The 26806-nt window shown below is 33.1% G+C and overlaps 1 protein-coding gene across 49 annotated transcripts in view; it reads right to left on the bottom strand.

Moving 5' to 3' along the window:
• RIMS1 (regulating synaptic membrane exocytosis 1) overlaps positions 1-26806 on the bottom strand; it is a 501274-nt gene that overhangs the window by 81867 nt on the left and 392601 nt on the right. For 32 of the 49 annotated variants that reach the window (XM_059178404.1, XM_059178408.1, XM_059178409.1 and 29 more), the window contains 2 exons: positions 18406-18518; positions 12448-12614 (listed from right to left, as the gene is read on the bottom strand). The exons of the other annotated variants lie outside the window; for them this stretch is intronic. In XM_059178404.1, coding sequence (XP_059034387.1) covers positions 12448-12614; positions 18406-18518 — 280 coding nt within the window. The remainder of the gene's footprint in view (positions 1-12447; positions 12615-18405; positions 18519-26806) is intronic. 49 annotated transcript variants of the gene reach the window in all.

Here is a 26806-nt window from a genome sequence, read left to right as displayed (position 1 = left end):
TCATGTAAGTCAGGGTTAGGCAAGCTTATTTTGTAAAGAGCCAGGTAGTAAATATTTTAGGCTTTGTGGACCAGATTGTCTCTGTTGCAATTACTCAAACTTACTACTATGGTGGGTAAAGAGCTATAGATAATATATAAGCAGATGGGCATAGACGTGCTCCAGTAAACCTTTATCCACAATGGGCCAGCTTTGGCTTGTTGGTCATAGTTTGGCTTGTTGCATAACCACTGCAAAACTTACCAGCGTACAATTGTTTGTGTATCCTACACTGATATCTCCCTTTTTTCATTTCATGACATTGGTTATAAGTATTTAGTCCACTTACTTTTGATGCAATTACTGAGATAGCTGGAATTGACCCCATCACTTGCCATTTATTTTTAATCACCATGTTTCTTCTACTTCTCCATTTTTGCCTAAGTAGATTAATTCTGTATATTTTTCTCCACTATTAGCATCTGTGTTATGTATTCTTCTATTATTGATGAGAATAAATAACAGACACCCTAAGGGTTAAAAAAATACATACCTTGACTTATTAGAAACTTCCTTAGACATTTTTATTTCTTACAGAAGAATGCAAAAACTTTAGAACAGCTTGATTTCCTTTCCTTCCTTTCCATCTTTTATGTAGGTTTTTTAGATATTTTACTTCTATGCCTTCTATTTGAGAGCACGAGAAGGCATGAACCCATGCACCCATACACGCACACATCCGTAGTAGGGAGGGGCAAAGGGAGAGGGAGAGAGAACCTTAGGGAGTTTCCATGCCCAGTGGATCATGAGCGGAGCTGAAATCAAGAGTCAGATGCTTAACTGAGGGAACCACCCAGGTACTCACTTCCACATGTTTCAACTACCACAAGATGTCCTGATCGGCATTAACTCTCTCCAGTGTTCATTCTTTCCTCAAATTTAGTGCTTCCAACTGGGAACATTTTCCTTCAACACGGAATGTGGGTCTACTGGTGATGAATTCTCCTTCCTGTTTTATTCCTTCTTCCCTTTCTCCCTCCCCCCCTTCCTTCCTCCTCCTTCTTGCCTTCCTTCCTTCTTGCCTGTAGGATGTTTTTGCTAAGCATAAAATTTTAGGCTGGGAGATTTCTTTGGTTTGTTTCTTGTTTGTTTGATTTTTTTTCCTACAGCATTCTCCTTTCAGTGAGTCCATAGTTTTTGGGTTTTTTTTCATATTATCTGTTAAAATTTCAGCCAGTCTTATTGCTTCAGTAAACTTCATATTTCTTTCTTTCCCCCGAGATTATGTTAAGAAATGTTTTTTCTTTAGTCTTCAGTACTTTGATCCTGATATTGATAGACTTTTTTTTTTTTTCTCTTTTTACATGCTGGGATTTTTTGAAATATTTTGATTTGTAATATGATGTATTTCATCAGTTTTGGAAAACTCTCAGCCAGTATCTTGGTATTCAAGTATTGTTACTGTCATTTCCTCTCCTTCTGGGATCCAAATTACATGTAGATTAGATCTTTTCATTTGCCCCACATGGCTCTTCTGTCCTCCTCCAATTTACTTCCTTGTTTTCTCTTTGTACATAGATTTATATACTCTTCACTGACCAGCTCAAGAATTCTCTGTTATACTGCTTCTTTTTTTTTTTTTTTTTTTTAAGATTTTATTTATTTATTTGACAGAGAGAAATCACAAGTACACTGAGAGGCAGGCAGAGAGAGAGAGAGAAGGAAGCAGGCTCCCCACCGAGCAGAGAGCCCGATGCGGGACTCGATCCCAGGACCCTGAGATCATGACCTGAGCCGAAGGCAGCGGCTTAACCCACTGAGCCACCCAGGCGCCCTGTTCTATTGCTTCTAATATGCTATTAAATCCACCTATTAAATTTTTGTTTTGTATCTTTTAGTTTTAGAATTGCCATTTAACTCTTAGAATGGATTCCGGGTCTCTGCAGAAGACGTCCAACATCCTATGTTTTCTGGCACATATTAATCATGGATATTTTAAAGCTTTTATATGATAACTCTATTGTTGGTTTTTATTCAGTTGGTCCTTTTTTATTAATTTAATTTTTAAATCATGCCTCACAAACTTTAATTAGATGCCAGACACTGGGAATGTTTGCTTTCTTATTTTCCTTCAATAAGGGTAAAATTTTCTTTTGGTTGGCAGAGAGAAGTTATCTTGTTCCTGTTCAGAGTTGGGTTTAAAGCTTTACCATTATTCACAGAGTGTAATGCATAGCCCCAGAGTTTGGCCTTTCTGGAATTTGTACAAGAAATTGAAGGTATTTTTCAAGCCCCTCTGACTGTGGAACTTGAAAGCAATCTGTGTCTCCCCAGCACTGGGCACCCACTGGAATCTTTGCTCAGCTCTTTAAGAAACCACTTTTTGGTTTCTTGGAGTCTTTCCCTGTGCATGCTCATCTCAGGAGTCAACAAATTAATTTAGGGTAATCTGTGGCAAGTTTTGGAGCCCCCCACGCACAGTTTTTCACTCCTTCCTCTGTCAGTTCCTGACCTGTGATCTGCCTCCTCAGTCCAGTAAGACTCCTGCTTTCTGATTGGACTACACCCCCATGTAACTAAATTAGAAAGTACCTTCAGAGAAAACTGGGTAAATGTGGCACTCATAACATGTTCTTCCCTTCTTTCAAAGATAGAAGCTCTTCAAATTTATTTCTGTTTCACTCCTTCCAAATACCCTCAAACATTTGCTTTTTGTATTCGTTGGTTTGGAGGTGAGAAGTTTAGTCTGATGCAAACCATATTGTCATGCCTGGAACTAGAAGGATTGCGTCATCTTGTTGCTTATTTTTGAATAATTGTAGAATTATCCAGACCAGTGATGTTTTCAAAATCTCTATAAGGTCAGTAATGAAGACTTATGCATTATAATGATGCTATAGCAGTTTATTTCTTTGTGAACTACATCAAATAGCTTTTGCTATATTTATCCCTAAAGTGTCCCCCCAACAGCCTCTCTGCCATAGCCAACCTGTGAGGCTTCTCCTCTAAGATGATGTCAACTGCTACTCTGAAGCATAAAACATTGTTTCAGTGCTTTCCAGTGTTAAAACTGTCCCAAGTTCTCACAGATTCTAGGTGAGAAATTTTTTGATTGGGCTTTCCAACGCTGTGCCATTTATTTTAGAGAGCTCTACCTTCTACTCATGAGGTGAATAAGTCAGTATCTACTCTTGATGCTTCTGATTTTAGACCAGATTTCATTGAATTTGAAAGTTGTTTTCTATCATTTATAATTTAAGGATGTGGGTCTTCTAGGTTCATGCTAGATGAGGTTTTTAGTATCTTACTTAGAAAACTTGGGTAGCTTTCAGCTGGCAATTAGAAATAAAAACCTCTGTTCTCTGTAATCTCCAGTGTATGATCATGGAGTTCTTTGTAGGAAGCAAAATCAGTCAGTCTTGACGACTCAATGGGAGTGATATACTTCCAAATAATAACTGGTTCTTGGTGGAGGTAAGAGGGGTAAACATTTCTCAGATAAAATGGCTTGTGCTCCTCTAAAGAGCCACAGTATATAAACAGATACAGTGTTATCAATGACATTAAAATGTCACGTGGGAAGGACAGGAAAATAACATGTAAAAGGCTCATTAGGGGGTTAGGAATGGTAAAAACATTGAGGAACAAAGCATTAGAAGGAGGACAGGAGAGAGTTAAAATTTAGGGTGGTTTCCAGTTATTTTGATTTGGGAACTAGGTGGATTATGCAGTGGGAGGAATATAATTACTCTGTACAAATACTAAGTAAGCCGATATGTTTTTACATTTCTTTTAAGAAGTATATTAGGTTCTCAATGACTACAAATAGCTAGTTAAAAATATATATCTTCATGTATTTCCAGGCTATTATAAACACAATTAAATAAATATTTGTACACACACACAGTTCAACAAAAGCTGGTGTACAATATTCAGTGAATACTAAAACATTAACAAATAATCTCATATCACACATTTCTTATCTATCAATATGACTGGATGAGAAATATCTTAAATACAATCCTAAACTAAGGTGCGCTTTTCTGGTTTCCTGTACCTGGGACTCTGCCCTGGAATCCGTCTTTTGGAGGGACTGCTGAGACAGAAAACAGGACTCCCGCCTTCCCACTCAATGCCCCCAAAAGATTGGCAGCCGGGCCAAATCCCAAGAGTGGGAGAATCATCCATGTCCCATGAGGCCACTTTAATATCCCATGTCTCATGAGGCCATTTTAATACACTAAAATATAATAATAAACATGTTGCACAGTTATGGCAAAATTATGAAAGTGACAAATGAAATACGTGAAGTTTGGAGAGTACTGGTTCAGAGTAAAAGGATATTATATTCATTCCAAATAATAGGATAATTGACACAGAAATAGGAGTATTTACCCAAAGAGAGGGTATTTAATGTTGATAACCAGAGTTCATGCCTGGTGACCAATAAAACAATTAGCTGCCAGTGAATGAAATACAGCTAGGTTTATAATCCCCACTTGGTTCTCCAATGTGCAAATATAAACATGTAAACACAGTGTGTTAAATAGAAATTGAAGAACCTGTTAGAAATTTTCCATTATATATTTTTTGGCATAAAAATATAGTAACAGGGGCATCTGGGTGGCTCAGTGGGTTAAAGCCTCTGCCTTCGGCTCAGGTCATGATCCCAGGGTCCTGGGATCGAGCCCCATACCGAGCTTTCTGCTTGACGGAGAGCCTGCTTCGCTTCCTCTCTCTCTGCCTGCCTCTCTGCATACTGGTGATTTCTATCGAATAAATTAAAAATATTTTATAAATTTCAAAAAATAATATAGTAACAATTTGTGGTCCTCTCAAAACAGTCTTCCTGCTCTTTGGTAGCTGCTGTAGCACTGAGCTTCCTTAATACAGCTGATTTGTGTGTTAACCACAGCACGTCAAAGACAAAAAGGTGACTTAACTGGCCCTTGATGAAGTCCTCCTGTGCTCTGAAAATTATATAGCATTGAAGCAAAGTTAGCCAACATCGTAGCAACTGGGGGATTTCTTATACCTAAGACTGATCTCTTATAAAAGCAAAATATTCCCATAGTGGCATGAATCCTACTGCTGGACATTGGTCATATTCCCACATTTAATGCACGGTTCTTACCTCTTGTCAATGGCAGAGATCACAACTACAAACAGATCCTGTACAGTGAGGAGGAATTTGAATTTGGGGGATAGGTTTTTCTTTCTTTAAAAAGTATTCCCAGGGAATAAAATGGTTGCATTTGAAAGCTGTTCTAATATTGCCAATTCACCTTAAGATTAATCACTTTTTATTTTCCTTGTACTTAAAAGATGTTTAAACTTTATGCATCTTTTAATAATACGTCATACTGAAGATGTGCTGTTAGCAGCAGGTAAGTTAATTTCTTATATATTGTGGGGAAAATAGGAATCAGCAGGGAGAATGATATTCTTGTCTTATTTAACAACAGAATATTAAATTAAATGCATAACTTCTTTTAGGTTAAATTAGAAAATTACTGGAAAAGACTTACACACAATCATAGACCTGAATAAATTTTTCATACTCTCTTCCAAAGACACAATGACTTATTTTTCTAAAGGAAATTTTTTCTAATTATAATTATCTATAATCTCCACTGAACATGTTCTTTAAAGTATTTTAAATTTAAAAAGAATCTATAATTCACTTTGAACAGAAGAAATTAAACTAGAGGGAAGTAGATTTCTACAAATAGCAACAGGTTACAATGTACTTTTAAAACTCCATCAACAGATGAATGGATAAAGAAGATGTGGTATATATGTAATGAAACACTAGGCAGCCATAAAAAAATAAAATCTTGCCATTTGCAATGATATGGGTGGAACTAGAGGGTATTACACTAAGCAAAATAAGTCAATCACAGAAAGACAATTATTATATGATCTCACTGATATGAGGAATTTGAGAAACAAGACAGAGGATCATAGGGGAAGGAGAGAAAAATGAAACAGGATGAAATCAGAGAAGGAAACAAACCATAAGAGACTCTTAATCTCAGGAAACAAACTGAGGGTTGCTGGGGAGGTGGGGGTGGATAGGGATAGTGTGGTTGGATTATGGGTATTGGGGAGGGTATGTGCTATGGTGAGCGCTGTGGATTGTGTAAGACTGATGAATCATAGACTGTACTCCTGAAACAAATAATACATTATACATTAATATAAAGCCCAACAGGGACAAAAAATATAATAAATTTAAAAATTTAAAAATAAATTAAAAAAAATTCAAGGCCAAAAAAAAAAAAAAACCCCAAACCCCCTCCATGAACAGTGTATATTTACTTTTCCCCCAATGAGTCCCCACTAAGATCTAATTACAATCACTTCTACAAATAACTCCATCTTTATAAGATATTCTGAGTTGCTGTTAACTTTCAAAAAGTTATTATAACTGTCCATTTTCATTGTCTATTGTATACTAAACATTTATCTAATATCCTACTTCATTCCCAGAATTTAACTAAATACACCTTAGTGAATCTGTAATGATCTTGTAGAGTAGAAAGGTAAAAACAAAGCATGCTGGAGGTGTTTCATACAAGACTAGTGCTGCTTTACTTCAAACTGCAGTCTTCAATGGTTTGCAAAGAAGGTCACCAGGAAAACCTACTCCCCTGTCCTAAGAGCTCTGTAGCTTTGCCATTATCAAGACATGTGTCACTTCATTCACAGGGCAAACAGAATTTTATCTATGTTATGAGAATGGCATGGCATAATAATTTAAATATATGGTACACTCGGTCAAATGGTATATTAACAAGTATGGTAGTTTTACCATTCCCCTTTTTAAAGGGCACACAGAATATTCTTTCCTCTCTTTAGACCTTTAACTTGGTCACAGGAAATAAGAGTGGTGACGTGTCATCAACCTTGGACTATTAAAACTAAGATGACGCTGTGAAAGAAGCCACGAGAAGATCACTAAAATATCTTTCCTTTCTCAGATATTCAATATCCATTATCTTTCATTGTGTTCCAGTTCATTCTCTCCCCATCATCAAGTTTCCATGTTACTTTCCCCTCTTTCTTTTCAGTACTTTTGTAGATCTCAACAGACTGCTATTCCATAGTACAATGGGAAAACATGCAAAATTAAGGGTGGATAGCTCCAAGAAAAAAAATTCCCTCTAGATCACTCTTAATATATTCATTGTCAGTAGGCTTAGTAATCCGTTAAGTATAAGGGGTGCCTGGGTGGTGCAGTTGGTTAAGCATCTGACTCTTGGTTTTGGCTCAGCTCATAATCTCAGGGTCCTGGGATCAAGCCCTACGTCAGACCAGGTGCTCAGACCTGAGTCAGCTTGGGATGCTCTCTGCCTCTCTGTTCCTCTCGTTCATCCCACTCACGCTCCCTTCCCCGCTCCTAAAATAAATAAATAAATCATTAAAAAAAATAGCTAGTATATAAAAAGAAAGTTTAATTTGTTGTTCTAAACTATAAATGTAGCAAGTGATTTTGCAGTTAAGTATTTTTCAAATGCCGTCACAAAAAAATCCAAAGATTATTTTTAAAAGCTTTCCTGTATTCCCTTGCTGAATTGAAGAATTGTGAAATAAGATATATCTGAAATTTTCTGCAACATTTTCCAAACATAACTGCAGTGTCAAATTGATTTTCTGGACAATAATAACCTATGCATTTATTTTCTAACACAGTTTAAAATATCAAATAATATAATCTATAATGTTTTAAAACCCCATATAAACATAAATTTATAAATAAATATAAATACATAAAAATAAACATATTTCTGTCAGTACAAGCTTAGTAATTATTATGCCTACTGACTCCAAATGCCAAATTTCAGTAAAATTACAGTTGTAAGATTATTATTTGTATATAGTAGATAATGTTTCTTAAAAATAAAACCTTATGTCATAATGAGTACTTATATAAGTAGGTTTAAAAAATGAATGAATGTATGAATAAAGTCTCTTACCACCTTAAAAGAAAAACCTTTCATCTTTTAAACTATGACCGTAGAAAACAAAGATAATTTTGCTTTTGAAAATATTCTTTGAAAAGGAGATGATAAAAAGGCCCACAATTATTTGCATCAAATTGCTTTTCAAGTTTGTTTATTAAAATCCATCTAGCTCTAGAAAGCCAACCTTGTAGATCCAGGAGAACATATGTTACACATGTGAATGCTGCTGGAAAACAGTTGTTTTTGGCAAAGCTTCTAAAATTGTATAACATCTGAGAACATCTATAAGATTATGCTTGCATTTGCTTTTAAAGCTTTGTTTTGTATAAAACATCTGAAATTTGTCTACCTGGAAAAAAAAAAAAACTGATATATGATAAAGATGGGAAAAAAAAATTCAGAGCTAGACCGAGAAAATTCATCTCCTTTCTGGGATGAACATCTTCTTCGGATGTAAATGTAAACACAGAGAACTAAGAAACTCAGCATATTCTTTCTGACTTCTAGTCTACACATTTTTATTGTCAATTGTGCCATCTCTACTAATACACTGTACAAATTTTGTAGTTGGATGACAAAACATTCTTTGAGGAACATTTAAGCAAATACTAAATTAGAATTGCAAGGCACATGCAGAAAAATCTAAAAAACTAAGAACCTCAATCTTTACTGATGCTTATTATTTTGAAGTATTAAGTTATTTTATACTGTAAGAATCAACCTGACAATTATTTAAGTTTTAAATTGTTATAATTCATGACAATTAAAAAATAACTTTTAATTCACTATATCTACACAAGGTTATTTATCCTAAATACAAACCTCATAGTCTATGTTTTTCCTACTATAGTCCCCCTGCATATGTAAACTCTGAAAACATGAGACATGTTTTGGACTATTTTGAATGAACTATTCAGAATGCTGGAGGAAGGGATACCCTTTCTCAATTCACGCAGAACCATGAAGTTTAGCTAGTGGCATACTTGAGTGGATATTTGGTGCATAATCATCTCAAACATGAAGGATTCAAGTGATGGCCCATGAATCCCTAATACTCTCTGAAAATGATATTTTAGAAATTGTTCATCAAAACGTATTTATACTTCTTAACCTGTAAACATCATATAAGTGTGCAACTCTATCTGTCCTCAAACAGGCTTTGAAGCAACTATATAAAGCATTTTATCTTTAAGGTGGAAAGATGTTAATTACCTAAAAAAGATTTTCCCAAATCGCTTGCAAGACCTATACAGTATATTAATAGATGTCCTTGCCAAAACAAAACAAAACAGCATTGTGCAATGGAGTAAGTTTGGTACATATTGGAATAAGCAAAGACAGGTTGTTTTAAGAGAGAACTTCTCAAGGTCTTAAAAACAATAGCATGTATTGCAAATCATTAATAGGAAAATGTAGTAAGCAGTGTTTGGAAAACTAGAAATTATACAGAAGGCTTTGTAGCCCACTGCTCATTTCAGATGTGTCTATCTCAACATTTTCTTGGTTCATAATATACTTGTATAGAAGAAATCAAAATTTTACTGTACATGGTATTCTGTGTCTATATTACTATTATTTTACATAATGTGGGTAAGATTATGTCATATAATTTCTTCCTACAGTCTTTTGTGGGAATACTAGGTACTTGGTTGACTTTTAGGATACTGAACACTGTCTTTGGAAATGCTATAATGTCTTCTAAATCCTTTTGTTGACTTCCAGAATAAAAGTCATCCAAAGCAACGTAAAACATTTCTTGTGTCATAGGAAAATTTGACACAAATACATATAGAGTGAGAGCAAATATATATATAATGAGAATATAAAAACAAAAATAAATTTAAACTCTTAAATAGTTTATAATTTCCTTGAGTGTGTAACCTAAGTATTATACTTTAAGGTGGTGTAGGAAAATAATGATGTCCTTACACATGATAGGAATTCAAAAGTTTGCTGATTCTTATTGATTCTTATTATGACATATAAGTACTTTCTATCATCATAATTGATTAGACTTGTTCATCTTTTATTCATGAACTTGAATAAATAGAATTTTTAAACCTACACATATGTTAGTTAAAAAAAAAAAAGAAATAAGAAGCAGCATTATGTGGAGAATAATCATTCTTCATAGTGTTACAAGAACAGGGACTATTTAAAGGCTGAAGAGCCTGAACCATTGTTCCAATTAGTGAGATACAGCATTTTTATATTGGTGTCATTTTATTCTTCTTCTTCTTCTTCTTTTTTTTTTTTTTTTTCATTCCACAACCTACTCTCAGGTTTTCACCCCATGGTTGATGACGGAAGCAGGATAACTCTGTGTGCATGTATGAGTGTGCACAGGTGTGCTTGTGTGCCTATGAGGATATTCAGGAGGAAGAATGGATATGAAAAGATAACGAGACTGAATGTCAGAAGAAAGAGCTACGCTTATCCCATATCTCTTTCTTCCTCTCTATTTCCTGCTAGGTATTCTAAGAAATCACATGTGTACCACATACAGAGACTGAATCACTGGCCGAAAGTATGGAACTGCAAGAAAAGTAGTTCTTCACGTTAGCTTAAGGGAAAACTTGTTTAGCCATTATCTTTAGTACCTAAATTTACCTAATCTACTTGCATATATATTAAAAAAAACTTCTGGGATCCTATGTGTTCTAAATTTCAGAGGACTGAAAGGGAAGGTGAAAACAGAAATACCTCTTAAGAACGGAGTTGTCACCAGGAAATTTATTTGTACCCTTTTTAAATCCACCCCTATCCCCACCACCTTCAGTAAGTAAGAAAAGTCATATGAATCAAGGAGCAAAGAATCCTCCAACTTTTGCTGCTTGTCATGATATGGTTATAATTAGTGTTGATTTGTTAAACTGGCATTTCCCCACAAAGTAACACTGGCTCTAATAAACTACCATGTAGTTTCTTCTGAACCCCTTTGTATGAAATCATAGTCTCTTGTCCCACTGCCTAAACGTTTCTGTTCTTTACTTTCTTCCTCAAAAATCACATAGCCAATTTTTTCCAAAAGATCCAAATTTTGAAGAATACTATTCCTAAAATTTCAGGAGAATGAAAATGGACGCACAGATTATTACTGCAGTTGGCTAGTAACATAAATTCTATTTACCAGTAATATTTTTTAGCCAGGGACTCAGAGTGCTTGGCTCTATTGTGAATATAAATAAAAATTACCTCAAGATTTATGGTTTTATAATTGTCTAGTAAGTTGTTTTTACTGATTAAAAGTGAAAAAGTCCTTGTTTAAGTCTTACTAATCAATAATCTTGCTCAGTTGATTAGGTATTGAAACATATTATCTTGTTAATATTTCAAAAAAATAATTAGAATGATTTTTACCCCTTGATATTAGGCAGCTCAATGTGATTAGCTCTTCTTCTATCTTAAATTTTAGCGAACTTTATATTCCATTAGGACCACATGTTAAGAACATCAGAAATAGAGATAAGCATGTTCTATTAAACATCATTATCAGTTGAAATTGCTCATGTAGATTATCTGAATATGACACTGTTAATTAACAGTAAGATAATTACTCTCAATTTGTTTCAACAGGGAAATCTAGGAAGAAGGAATGCTCAAAGATATTTTATTGTACATCATCACAATGCATGACAAAAGGCTTTTCAGAGTATTAGAAAGGTAATTGCTCCTATTCTGAACATCTATATTTCTTGGGCCTCTCCTCAAGCCCCAAATTCCTTCAATGAGACTTCTATTTCTGGTATTTCTGAAAACTAGTTAAGAACAAACATAAAATACGCCTTGTCCGCTTTAGGCAAGATGGCAGTTGGATTCCTGTGATCTTTTCCCTTTCAGCGGGGTAATTGCCTTGTAAAAAGACAAGAGCACAATGGGTGATTTAAACAAACTTCATGCAGATTTCTCACAACTCATGGAATGTAAGCTAGGGATGTGTATTTTGTATCACGACTGCCCAATCCTACTCTGCAAGCAGGCCAACTGCTATGGGACTAAAGAAGAGCTCAGCAAATTACAGCCCATGAGCAAATGGTGCCCACTTCCTGTTTTTACAAATACAATTGTATTGGAATACAGCCATGCTCACTTGTTTGCAAAGCTTTCACACTACAAGGACATCCCCAAGTAAATGCAACAGAGGCTGTCCAGTACAGCCCGAGATATTTACTATCTGGCCCTGCACAGGAAAGAATTTTTAACACTGGACTAAAGGATGCTCTGTGGATTTAATCATATTAGAAGAAACTCCCACAGATGTGACTCTGATCAATCTCTAAAATTATGACCACAGTTATAAACTAGATAATACCGAATAGTGTATAGGCGATATTACATAACAGCAAATAAACACTCGGCCCACTCCCACCCTGGGTTATGTTAGGGAAATGTTTCTGCTGCTTCACCTAAAGTGTGTTTTAGCAAGAACATCAAGAAAGCTAGTTGCATTTGTCTACCATGGATACAGACCCAGTTGATATAAACAGTATTGCCGACTCACCTGATTCTACCCCTGGGATGCTCAGACTGCTCTGACATAAAGCTTGTGCTGCTGAGGCGTGAGGCACTGCTGGTTCGGGAAATGGCGGACACATCACTGACATCACTATCTGATGATTTGGCAGAGACGTTATCACAGCTTCTGTACTGATCTTTATGCATGTTATACTAAAGATTAAAAACAAGAAAGTGTGAGCTCCAACATCAGGTTGTGGGAAAAGAGACATACACGGTGAGGTTAATGACTACTTAGCCCACGCCAAGTAAATGTGCACCTTCATAAAAGCACGTGTGGAATCTAAAACAGTACAAACACTTAGGTAGTATATGATTTCCAATACAAAAATCCTACTTCCTTTGAGTGGTAAAAAATGGTTTATGAAACTTTAAATGCTTGGGTGGAAAATTTGTTCAATAAATTACTGGCATAGACTTGAAACTTCAAAATGTCCTTTTTTTCCCCAGTGTATGGGTTTCTCTATTCTTGCTTTAGCTTTCATTATTGCCCATTGTGTTCACCTCTGCTCTATGCATTGGACAGACTGCTTCTGTCTGTGCTTTTGATTCTTTCCACAACTGTTCAATTTACCGACACATTTTCCCTGTTTTAAAAGACACCACAGTGTCTCAAATTTCTCCCCAAAAATGGATCTGTTCACAAAGAAGGGCTGATATTAGAGTTGAGGGCCTGTGCCAAAGAGGAGTAAAGCGATGGAAGCAAAGACTGGACGCCAGCTCTCTACTGTACTTTAATTAGACATTTTCAGATTTAAACTATCAGAGTCAAAAGTAACAAAAATGGGATTCTTATTAAAATTTGAGTATGTACTATATATTTTCCTTTTAAATTTGTCTTTGGTATTCATTACCTAAGATTTTAGAAACTGTTAGGTAGAAGATTAAAACATGCAAAGTTGTCAGAGCAGTTAATATCCTCTTATTTCTACTTGACCCCACTACAGTGGTATGACACAGCAAGTAGCTTTACATATTATTATTTTATATATGTGTTTTCATTATAATAAATGGTTTCGTTATAAAATAATTACTTAAACTTAATTATATATAGTTTTAAAATACTAATACACCAAGTGATTTCTCTTATTTTTGGTACTGGAAGTTAATATAACTTATTAATATAAGAATGTATGACTAAACATTGGGTATTGAAGTTTCTTAGCAAGTAATTTAATTTTACATTTATGCATTAAGATGTAAAAATATCAAATGTTTATTAAACTTGTAGGAAAACTTATCTACCCTCTGATGCTCCATATCAGATGAGTTTTAATGAATGTAAAATAATCCAAACACTATTTATAAAAATTTTTATAATATTTGTCATTCTAAAGTATACTAAGTAAAATGATGCTAAAACCCTGTATAAGACATGATTTTTTTTTAATCCTAGAAAAGAGAATCATGTTTACTTAATAATTCCTCAGATAAGAGTAGTTCAGGCCTGAGATATTTATGTGAGTTTTAATTCTTCACCTCTCATGTGTATGTACTGGGCAAAGAATTTCACATCAAGTATGGAAACAACTCCAAATTCTAGAGTATCAATGAAATTATCTTTCCAAAGAATTTTTTCATAATTGCATAAATTGTTTATGAAAGCCATGTGTTAAGTTATAATCCAAAAATAGTCAGATATGTGCAGAATTGAGCTACTTACACAACTTCATGCATGATCTGATATTAATATGATCTAACAGAACATGTTTTTTAAAGTAAAGTGATAATGTTTTACCATCAAGTTCTGTTATATCTTATAGCATGATCCTGGTAGAAGGTCAGTCCTGGCATTCAGTCCTGGCATGATTTCAATCAGAGATGTTTTTATTTACAGAGTAGATGTGGTACAATAGCTTTACACAGCTTTACACAGCTATCCTCACATAGCAGGGTCTGAATATAATATTGTTAGTGGGGTCCAAATATAACTCCTATATTACTTGCCTTGGAAACTATTTTGCTAAGTACATATATCGTGTAATTATTATGATGTTTCCAAACATACTGAAATGATAGCTTGTTCATGAGAGGATATGAAAGAATTGGGCTCTAATACAGTAAAAATGCATCCAGCTGTAGGAGATTTTCTGCCACTGTGTTGACAACCAGAACAAATGTTCCCCTTATTGGCAAATGCCCGTAATAAGCAGTGCAGACTATAGCATAAGGATATGTGAGTATACACAATACTATTTCTCCAACTAAAGAAATCTACCTTCTCTATAGGCCATCTCTTCCTCGACATTTTTGTATATAGACTTTTGCTATTTCAGCGAAGACATTAAACAAGGGATTTTAAAAGACTGTGTATCATATTAAATTTTCCTACGCTGGGCTAAAGAACAATGCATCACAGTTTTCTTTGCATTTGGTTATATGAAGGAAATTAATGACTTTTATATTCACTTTTTACTACTATATTTACTTATTTCCAAACTCTGTTAGGAGTTTAAATAATTACTTTGAAATTTCATCAAGCATAATTTGCTAAATTTCCTATTTAACACTTAAACATTTTAATGGAAATGAATTAACTGTATTTTGAGAAATAGAATATCAGTAGGAGGAATTTATACTAACCATACAGGGAAAATAAGTCATTCATGTGAGGGGAGACTCTAATTATAGGGCAGCTATTTTTAAAAATAATAATAAACATTTAGCAGCTACCTACAAAACCCATCACATTAATCTGTTGCTGTTCCTGGGTTACAGAAACATAAACACTTAAATTTTGAGTGCCTAAATGCATACTCACCCTCCAGTTATGAATTTCACCCCATCATTAAGGAATGCAACACTGCATAACATCATTGAAAAAAATAGCCTGGCATCACATTTCAGGGATCCTGAAGCAATCTTGTGTGTTTTCAAAAGGAAAGTTAGTACCAATTCCCTACTCAAGATGGAGTTAGGGAGGTTCCATATTTTAAAGGAGGTGCCAGGTTTGCAACATCTTAGGAATTATAGTACATTTGCCTGATAATTTTTTGCCCTGAAGAAAATCTAGTTCTATTAGTATTTGGTTCTAAATATTTTGAGAATGGTTAACTATTTATTAATTTGGCAGAATTTCAACAAAGGTGTTCAACCAAAATTTCAAATGGATTAAAACACTAAAAAAGAATCAAGAAAGGAATAAAGTCCAAAAGTTAATGAATATTAAATTTATGACAATATTAGTTCTTAATCATGTGATTTTATAAGGTAAATTATAAAATGGTTAGGGGAAAGTACAAAAAATGAGAAAAACTTTTCTCAAGTATATAAGAGATGTTTAACTGAAATGCCTTCTCTTGGAAATGAAACTACTTAAAATGGAAAACTACTTAAATGATTTCCTAATGAAATGGGAACTTTTACTATAAGCATTAGGCCACAATATGGATATTAGAACTGTGGAGGATTTATCTTTAACTTGACATATAAAATAAAAAATAGGCTAACTCTGGGGATAAAAATATATGTTTATAAAAAATAAAAAATTAAAAAAAATAAAAAGAAGAAGAAAAAGAAAAAGAAAAAAAAGGCTAACTATTTGTTATTTTATTTTATATATTTTTGCTATCTTATTATAAGTTCTTAAAGATATCATACCCTTGGTCTCACATTTATTGATACTATATCAAAATTTTATTTAGGTAACATGGTACTATCAATTTATACAATAAGAACAACAGTAATATGTTTGAAAGTAATGGGTTTTTTAATAGCCAAGTGTGATGAGGTAGAAAAAGAAAAAGGTGAAAAGGAGGGAGCAACACAGAATATGGTAATTTAACTGCTTGCAAATTAAGTTATAGAACTTCTGAATCAAACTGGAATGATGTGTACATTTCAATGATGTAATAAGCAGAACAGAGCAATTACCCAAGTTTTAGATAAGGAGATCTAGGGCTCATCACACCATAGAAAGGCTTTACTAATGCTGGGTAAGCCTCAGTTTTCACAAATTTTGTAAATAAGAGAGCTGGAATAGAAGATTAATTTCAGGTATTTTCAGTTCTAAATTTCTATGAGTCAGAGAATATGGACTCTCCCAACTGAGATAAACCTACTTTTGATTTATTATGAATATTAAGTATTGGTGGTTGTTTAGCCTTCTTTTTTAAAAGATTTATTTATTTATCTGAGAGAGAGAGCATGAGCAGGAGGGACAGAGGGCAAGAGAGAATCTCAAGTAGGCTTTGTGCCTGGCCGGATGTGGGGCTCGATTTCATGACCCTGAGATCATGACCTGAGTGGAAACCAAGAGTCTGAAGCTTAAGTGATGCACCACTCAGGTGCCCCTAGTGGATGTTTAGACTTCTAAGGCACTTCATTTTGTAAATTGTTTTGATCAACTGATTGATGATTAGAATCCTACTTCAGAATGATCCAGAATGGCTTTCAATGGAACCCTGATTGCTTACCACTTGTTTCCTATACTGGTCCTAACTTTGACTTGCTGTTCTATTTGGCCTTATCCTTTCACATAATGCTAAGAAATTAACAAGGCATTTCCAGCTTTAATGAAGCAGTCCCAATTTGAAGAGTCTTTCTAAATAACTACATTCAACGATGGAGGAAGAAAACTTAAATTTTCCTGCCTTCTAGTTGCTACTGCATTTATTGTAAAAGAAACAAAAATGATGATGATATTCATAAAGAAGACAGACAAATAAGCTGACTCAGTGATAATTATGAGCCACAGAGAAGACTTGTGGAGCTGGAATCAGCAACTCTATGGCACATCAGGGTATTCTGCTCACTGTTTTGTTTTTTGTTTTAAATAACTTTACCGTTTAAAGTGTTGTTTCAGAGTCCTAGGGTACTGAGCCTCACTGAATCCATGACCTTAGGCATTGTCTTAGTTGGAAATCCTCCTGCAGCTGACTAAGAGTAAAGTGGTAAAATGCATCCAATACATAGGACTCTTTTCGAGTCTGGTGACAAGTTGTATGTTGTGACCACCTCTATTTTTTGTATTAGTCTCTGGATATCTAGCTATTAAAGATCAACCTCTAATATTTACTAATAAGTAGGATTTTCTACATTTATATTTCAAGGTCACAATATTGAATTAGTATAGTTTTTATTTAATTTTGGATTTCTAAAACATCATTACTTCCAAAAGGGCTTCCTGACATCCAATTATAACACGGGTTATTCTATAACGGCTGCTGCCACTTTCGTAATATTAATACATATTACATATAAATAATATAATTGTTTAATATAATTTGTATCTTTATATTAATATAAAGATAAAAATTAAAATATAATATATAAATAAAATATATATTTAAAACAAACCATCTATTAAAAGTTGCTTCACAAGGTAAAAACATTCTACACATATTTTAATTAAAATTATTAGATGCTAATTAGCAGTTTATAAACTCCTAGTGCATCCTTACAAAATAATACTGAAATATAAATTAAATGTTTTATTGCCACTTGAAACTGGATTTCAGTTTCTAAGATTTTGAAATCATTTACTTTTCTTACTAAAGACAGATCAAGAAGAAATTTCACATTGCATAACTTATGTCATTCACTAATAAATCTCAATAGTCAATATCAACCTAAAATAGTATTTAGACTATATATCTATGTATATCTTAGTATTTTAAATGCAATATTAAATGAAATTCAAGCCATAAAACAGCTTCATGTATCTTGCTTATTTATGTGAATTTGACTACTGACCAAAAATCATTAAGTGACCTTAAAATGAAGTATTTACATTTTCTTTTTAGAAAAAACATTAAATCCCAGTTAACTGATATTTTAACAAAGCTATGATCTTGTGAAGATATCAAGAGGACAGAGGTTATGAGGCAACAACGTGAGGTGAATGATAACTTCTCTACCATAACTGACGCTTGCTAGTCCTACGTGCTAGACACACTGTACATTTTCAAAAGGGAAACTATTGGTTGGATACTACTAGTTTTACCTTGGAATATTGCTCGCGATCAAGTTCTTGACTAGAACCAGACCCTGTTGTCTGCTTAAATCGATGCACTTTCATTTTCATCTGTCTTGTTCGCTCCTCCACTACTAAGCTTGCTGCAAAAACACACAATGGAAGCCTATTAACACAGGCGAAGCGGCTTTTGGAACTGAATGGTTTAAGATTTCAATTCTTTTGATATGATTTCAATTAAGTGAAATCTAAAAATAACACATGACTATTATAAACAAAATGCAGAATATACAACGCTAGCCCCTGTTAGTCTAAAGATGAACATGACTCAAATCACACAAAATGGGGAACACAGATGTTAGTAACAAAATATAAGTACTCTATTTCTTCATCTGATAGGAAATATTTTCAATTCCACTCATAAATGACCATGTGAAATCAGATTTAATCGTGAAAATATGCCTTCCATTTAATCAATTGGTTGTTGCATGTACATATATAGAGAAAACAAATAGGCATACTGAACACATCGCACATATATGCACATGCTTAACACGCATGCACACACCCACTTAACAACCTCAGCGAACAGCAGGAAAAACGGCTTTAATTGAAAAGCACCTACTTTTCTGAGGCATTCTTATGAAATCATCAATTTCTACCAGAGTGTTTCATGAATATTTGCCAGTCTTAAAATGGCCTAAGATCAAAAATTAGTTGTCTATATTTGGTGGCCATATCTGATCACATATATGAAATTCTTATGATTTGAAAATATAATATAAAATTTTTAGCGCTTTGATTTATCATAGGAAAAGAAATGCATTACATTTAAATCTTTCTTAATCTCCTAAGTAGCAAGTGTGACTGTTCAGATGGGAAAATTACAGACTTCGATAAAATAAAGTTATTTTAAGTCAGAATCCATCACAAGCAGCTTAGCTTCAAGACCATGCCATTAATTGATATATTTTTACAAATGAAGGGGAAAAGAGAGCTAAGGGCACAGTTGTGTGCAGCATAAACTCTTCAAGACATACACCTGTGTTATGTGAGACCTATGTTTATTTTTTACAATCTTTTGATGACTTCCCAGACTATTCAAGCTCTGCGACCAGTGCTAAGATACATTTTTAAGTTGTGTATATACACATATTTATGAGAAAAAAAAACACTTCCTTGTGTGATTAAAGCATTATGGCTTCTGCCAAGAGGGACTAGTGACTTATAAGGATAATATAAATGTCGATATATGTGACTGACTTGGCTACTGATTTCACCTCTTACGAGTTTATAAGACATTTGCTGGCAAATTTTTCCATTGCAATGATTAAAGACCTATCAGCCTCAGTAAAAGACACTGACACCAATTATAAAAAGCAAGTGAGTATGTAGCTTTTATTGTGTGTTCAAGTACAGACTAATAGCATGAGAGATAAATACCTAGTTTGAAATGTGTGTGTAAATGTTTTAATTACCCTTTTGGCATAAAATTATTAGGTGTCAGGCTTTGCTTAAATTTATTAAATTAGGTAGATGACATCCATCCCTGATATCATAGTTCAGTGAATTAAGCAATGATGCACACCTGGTTTGAAAATGTTGACTTCAGAAACAGTTAATGATGACTATTATGATTAAAAGATGATACAATGGGGATCCTGCGAGAAGTAATAGAAATTTATAAAATACTTGACAATATAGGGGTCGTAATGAGTATTTGAAGTAAAAGGCTACTTGAGATTAATTAGAAATTGAGACAAAATTATTAAGATGACTTGTATTTAAAAAAGCTATGTGGCATACATGAAAATGTACAAATACCTGTTCTTTGCCTTCTGCTTGTGTGTGGGTAACCCTGGATACTTGCTCACTCATCTGCTTTGAGCTTTGAGGAAATCAAATGACCTGTATGTAATCAGTTGTACTCAACCCTTAAAGCTTAAAGCCATCTCTACCTGTTATAAAAGCAAACTTAAGTGGCATTAGCTTAACTTTCTCACAAAATGATAGTAATTTTAAGAAATGTTCCACATTGATTGGCCCATAGCTTTGTAACCTTCACTTTTAGTATAATGAAATTCTTAGGGAAGACAGTTACTTGGCACTGAAAAGAATTTCCTAAGAGCTATTGGTCTGAAGCAATCTGAAATAGTTCTGATGATTTTACCTCCAACAGGACACCTCATTTCTCTAAATACAGAATTATTCAATTTATGACATGGCTGTATTTAAATCATTATTTGGAAAACTCAAAACTAAATCACAAGGAGACAGTGGTAGCCTAACTAAAATGAATCCTAGGATGGTTTTAAATGACCTTATTTTGACCTTCCCAAAATGATTAATACACTATCTTTATTCTTAAAGGGATGAAAGTTGACATCTTTTAATCCATCAAAGAAAGAAAACCCCTAGATTTTGACTCAAAATTGTGAGTAGACTCCCTTGACTAGACAGCAAAAATCTAGTTGCCATCCTATCCTCATGGCTTGCTCTCAGATTCTAAGAACAGAAGCAAAATGCCGATAGCTTATGATTGACATACTCATATCACAAGACCAGATAATTACATAAAATTCACAATTTTTAGTAGTTCTCATTATTTCCTTATGGTATGTACATCAGTGTGTATTCTAAAACAATTATTCATACAAGTGACTGTGTTTTGGTAAAAGTTTTTTTCTCAAACATCTTTGAAGAAGCTTCAGTGTGAATCTGGAGAATTCTTTAACTTTTTTCATAGAGTCTGATTACTAGCATTTTATTTTTAAGCCTACTATTGTCAGATGAAATGACATTACTTCTGAATTACTGGTGTGTCTATCTAAATAAAGAAACAAATATATGAATTAAAATATCACAAATTTGAACCAGAGAACATGATTATTAAGGTACATGATTTATATAGAATAAAAGATACTCAGTAGTGATTAAAAGTAAATTGAATCCTTGGAATACAGTTATCTATTAAGTATCTCAATATAAGTAAAATTAACACCAGCCAGAGTTCAAGTATCTTACTTTGAAAAAAACAATCATTTAAAATTTTTGCATTGACACTTTTAATGCCAACAGCAAAACCAAAATATGAAATACCTTCCAATTCTCCCACAAATCCTAGCACTAAATTCACATTTTAGGAGCATCCTGAATGTTGGTAGCATTGTAAACTAGCAAAATCATTAATATGCCAATTGCTATTCTGCTATAAAAAGAATTTTAAAATTGGGGGACTTCTGGGTCTCAATTTTTTTTTAAATTTCAAAACTGCCACATACTAGAGAGTTTAAAAAAAAACCACCTTATTTTCTACAACAAATTTAATTATCATGTAATTGCATTTAGTCTTTTAATGGACATATAGCTTAGATACAACATAGTCAAAAGAGAAGGATGTTTGCTAAGACTGAGCTTTAGCAATAATTGCAGATAGTGATACAAGTAGACAATTCTCTCCCTCTAAGGTGCAACTAACCCTGTAATTTTATACAAAAATTCTTTACATTGGAATTTTTCACTGTCTTTCTACAAGCTGAATGCTGTGTCTGACACTGAATAAAACTTTTCTAAAAAGCAGGTAGTAACTTAGCTAAAAAACTTGTATTGAATTTTACCTATTTTCTTTAGATTCATTTACACTATTATTTTTAAACTCTGACATTTTTGTACATATGTGAAATTTCAACTTAATATTGTAATTAAGAAAGAATAAAACTAGAATTTTATGGGTTAATTTAAAACCATAGTTAGGAAAACTTTTCTTCGAAACTCAACAAGGATTCTGGAGCATGAAAAGGTGAGAAAAGTAAATACAATTTTAGAAGTCTGTATTATAATTTTCTAATGGGAAGTATTAGATATTATTAAAAAGACTAAAATAATTGCTTCTCTTCTCATGCCCCATATTTGCTCTGAATTCTTACTCTAACAGTATGGATGATCTTCGATGAAACTACAAAGAAGCTGAAATCATTTGCAAATATTGTGTTTGTGCCTACATGCATTTCTTTTAGCTCTATCCCTTTCATAAGATTATTAAAGAAGCTTTGACTTAAAAAATTAAAAAAAAAAAAAACCTTAAGAATCTTTAACAAATCTTCTTCCTTAACCCTCACTGAAAAATTTCTATAGTATCACCTTCTGCAAAGAGAATGTAATTTTTTCTGGGAAATTACTTTGACTTACAGTTATTTGTGATTTGCTTAAAAATATTTTAGATATTATAGTTACATATAGTTAAAGATAATTATAATTTAAGCATTACTACACCTTTTCAAATGTTTAAAATATTATTCATGAATTTACAATTACCTAAAGATAATTTTCTCTGATCCTCAAATCCTTAAATCTTCATTGCTTCCTAAGCATCTATAGATTAACATGAATTTGGAATTTCAAATGTTTGTGTTTCTAGGCAAAAAAGAAAATCCATACAATGTACTGTTAAGCCTTCCAATATTTTCAAGTATTCTAGGTAAAACATGAGTGTAAAGGAGAATAGGAATAATACAAATTTCTATATTCCTAAATATATTAAAGTAAAATCATTGAGTATTTTACTTTGTAACAAGATTAGCTAGTACATCTGTCAATGGTGACAGAGGACAATGTCTGCCCAAGATAATTAAACTTGTCAAGTCAACTACATCAACACCTTGATTAATTAATTAATTAATTAATTAAATTACAGATTAACATGAATTTTGAATTTCAAATGTTTGTGTTTATAGGCAAAAAAGAAAATCCATACAATATATTGTTAAACTTTCCAATACTTTCAAGTATTCTAGGTAAAACATGAGTGTAAAGGAATGAAGATTTAAGGATTTGAGGATCAGAACAAATGTATCTTTAGGTAACTGTAAATTCATGAATAATTTAAACATTTAAGAATGTGTAATGCTTAAATTATAATTATCTTTAACTATATGTAACTATAATATCTAAAATATTTTTAAGCAGATCACAAATGACTGTAAGTCGAAGTAATTTTCCAGAAAAAGTTACATTCTCTTTGCAGGTGATAAAATTAATTAATTAATTATTAATTAATTCGTTAACTTACAAAGTCTTCATGAATAGAGAGACTAATGCCTCTGCTTCCTTGCTGCTTAGTAGCACTATGAGAGCTCAGTAATAATGGAGTCCCACCTTTGTTCCAATGTATGTGTCAGAAGAGCAATGATAAATGGCCACATATTTGGAATTCATCAGGTAGAATAAAATACATAAATGAAAGACCTATGATGCCTCAGTTTAAAAAAGTATCTCTGAAGCACTTAAAAAGTCACTGATAGTGGGAACTCAAACCTAAGAACCAATATCATATGAAACATGGACACTTTATATAAAGTAGTAAAAAATGAAAAAATTTAGCTTACTGACTTTGTAATGATTATAAACTATACACAGCGTGAATAGAAAGATGGGTTGTTATCTAAAAATTCAAAGATGAAATACTAGTTTTTACTAACAGTGTTTTAGGCTTTAGAGCAAAACAAACTGTTAAGATATATAAACATTCTCCATACATCTAAAGCAATGTGGCAAAACGGAAAGACCCCAGGAAGGGGAATGACGAGAAACGGATTATAATCTTGAACTGATTACCATTCACCAGTTCATCAGTGCAGCCTTGATCAATTCCTGACACATCTCTTCTTTAGGGAGTTTTTATTTGTAAAGCGATAAGATGGCTCGGTGTAACTTTCAGTTGTTGTAGTTCATGATTTTGTATTATTTCAATAGGGTATTAGTACTCTGCCCCCATTTTCAAAAAACAGAAAACTATAATATCTTTCTCTTTTGCTCTATTACCTAATTTCCAGCACTTTAAAATTTGTCAACTTGCTGAAACTATAGATGTTAAGGAGGAAAATATCACCAGTGCATTTTATGTTATTATTTATGATTTTGTTTTTTTCCAATTAAAAAATGTATTCCTTGCATGTTCATCCTATTTTTGGTGGCATGCAAGTGTAGTAAGCAACTCTGATGTAATACTTACATGCTCTCTTCCTTCCACACACATATATAGTGTATCTACATGAAGATAAATGTGTACAGTGTTTTTGACTACACATAAATGCCCAAATTCTGGGTCATTTTCCCGGAATAAAATGCATTTCAATTTGCAAGGGCAGAAATGTGTCAAACTGTTTTCCTTTTGCTCTTGTATGATTCTCTCAGACATTAAGGATTGTGCTATCATAGTATAAACAATACAAATAACAGATAACATCTATCCAGCATGAGAAGCAGTAAACACAAGTAAATAACAAATTAAATGAAAACACCACATTTCCTTTATAAAGTTTTAAGGAAAATAACTTGTGTTTTGGTACAGATCATTGAAATGGAATATCAACATAGGCGGGATAGGTCATTTGTACATACAGTCACTCAAATCTCACTGCAGCCAAAGCCACAAGGCCATCTCTTGTTTTAGCATACTGATTTTCACTGAACTGTCGAAAACAAACTCAGGATTACCAACCCCAGACATCACTTTCAGTGTCAAAACTGCCGAGTGCCAGAGTAACACTAAAATACTAGTAAGATACTTGACAGATAAGAACGTTAGCTTACTGAATGAAAGCATCTGTCATTTTACCTTGCCCTGTTGTGTTTCACAGGGGTAGCTTTTAAAATGTATTTCTATTCTGAAAGGGAGCACTGTTTTCCTTATGAGATGCTTCTGAGAATACAGTCATTTTGAAGAGCATCCCATGTAAGTAAGACTTCTCTGGGGGAATGACAAAATCGTTCCTTGAGAGGTCATATTGTTTATTCCAGGTAGGTGACCTCCAATATGTTTATCCATCCTCATTCCAATTACACTGATGGCAACAGTATCTATCTTGAAAGGTTTGATGTAGCATAACTGCTAAATTCAATATCAATTTTTTGGCCGTCTCTTTCCTTTTTCCTGTAAAAAGTGTTTACCAATTTTAAAATTTGTTCAAAAATACAATACTTAAGGGAACTATATGCTACTAAAGGAAAAAAAGTCGAAGAGCTTATGCATGGCTAGACATCAGTCTGACTTTTATTATTTCCTCTACACTTTCTCCACAAATCCCAGGAAGAAAGGATGTTCTCCCTCAACAAGGCATATCTTGTAAGTTGAGCCTTGGATGATATATGTGTTAAACACTTTAAAGTTTGTAAAGTCTATATACTATTATAAATAACCACATGTGAATCAGCAGAATGGGAAAACAGGGTTAAAAGCACGAGTTCTGAACTGTTTTATATGAGCTGCTTCACATGCATGTCTCTAAAGTTTAAAGAGAAGGCTAGGATGACAACTATATTTATGGATTTGTGGCAAAAAAAAAAAAAGAGAAATGGATAAATTAGACACTTTTACTGATGGAGCTCTAAATATTTATGAACAGTTATTCATAAATATTCATAGTGTTCAAGAAAAGCAAAGCCCTAGAAGATAAAGAAGCTTAAACCTTCGAAATCACAACATAATGTAACAACAAGAAATTAATCACCTGGCCTAATATGCACCTACTAAATATGCAGCTAATAAAAGGATATTAAATAAAACTGAAATCCTTTCCTACTTAGTGACAGTTAAAATAGTGCTGCTTCTGAAGAATAGACAAATTAGCTTACTTGTTTTAGCAAAGATTTAAGTTACATGATTTCTTCTTATAATGTGTTTCACAACCATAGTATATTGTTAAAGTAAACGTATAAGTATCATCTATATAATAATTTAGGTAACAGGAAATTATTAAAATCATGTTTTTCAATTTTTTATATGAATTGCACCTAATTAAGGTTAATGCTTAACAGTTCTATAAAAAATGATATTTTGCAAAACTTAGTATTCCAACTGTTTTTGTAAACGTTTAAGGAAAGTACAAGTAATTGACTTGAGCATTTTTTATAGAAACCTTATACTTTAAAATACACTCATCTAGATACAATTCTTACATAGCCCCTATCATCTGGTTGCAATCATTATTATAGATTTTATTGTGAAACAGGAAAACAAAAAAGCAACAAATGCCACTTACTCTTTGTTCCTGTTTAAATCATTCGATAACTTGAACTCAAATTGTTTTTCATTCTCCATGTGTGCAAGTTACACCGTTTTTATAATAAAGACAATTCATATTTGTATAAAAGAGAATGTGATGTATTTTGCTAGGATTCAAAATTGCTTCCAAAACCCCAAAATTCAATGCACTTAAGAAATAGTATCCAAAGGCATATAAATTAGAAATTTATTATGATAGTAACATTTTTTTCTCACCTTGAATTCATTTAATTTCTGGTTCTGTTTTGATCTTCTTATATCATTATTGCGATGCCCCCAAACTACATTCATGGGCTCTTTAAAACTGTCCAAGAAATGTAGCAGAGAGGGAAAGATTGGCTTACTTTTAGAATGAATAATTTAAAATAT

Source organism: Mustela lutreola, chromosome 6 (genome assembly GCF_030435805.1).
Source record: "Mustela lutreola isolate mMusLut2 chromosome 6, mMusLut2.pri, whole genome shotgun sequence".
Lineage (NCBI taxonomy): Eukaryota > Metazoa > Chordata > Mammalia > Carnivora > Mustelidae > Mustela > Mustela lutreola.
This window is presented reverse-complemented; position numbering and strand designations above follow the sequence as displayed.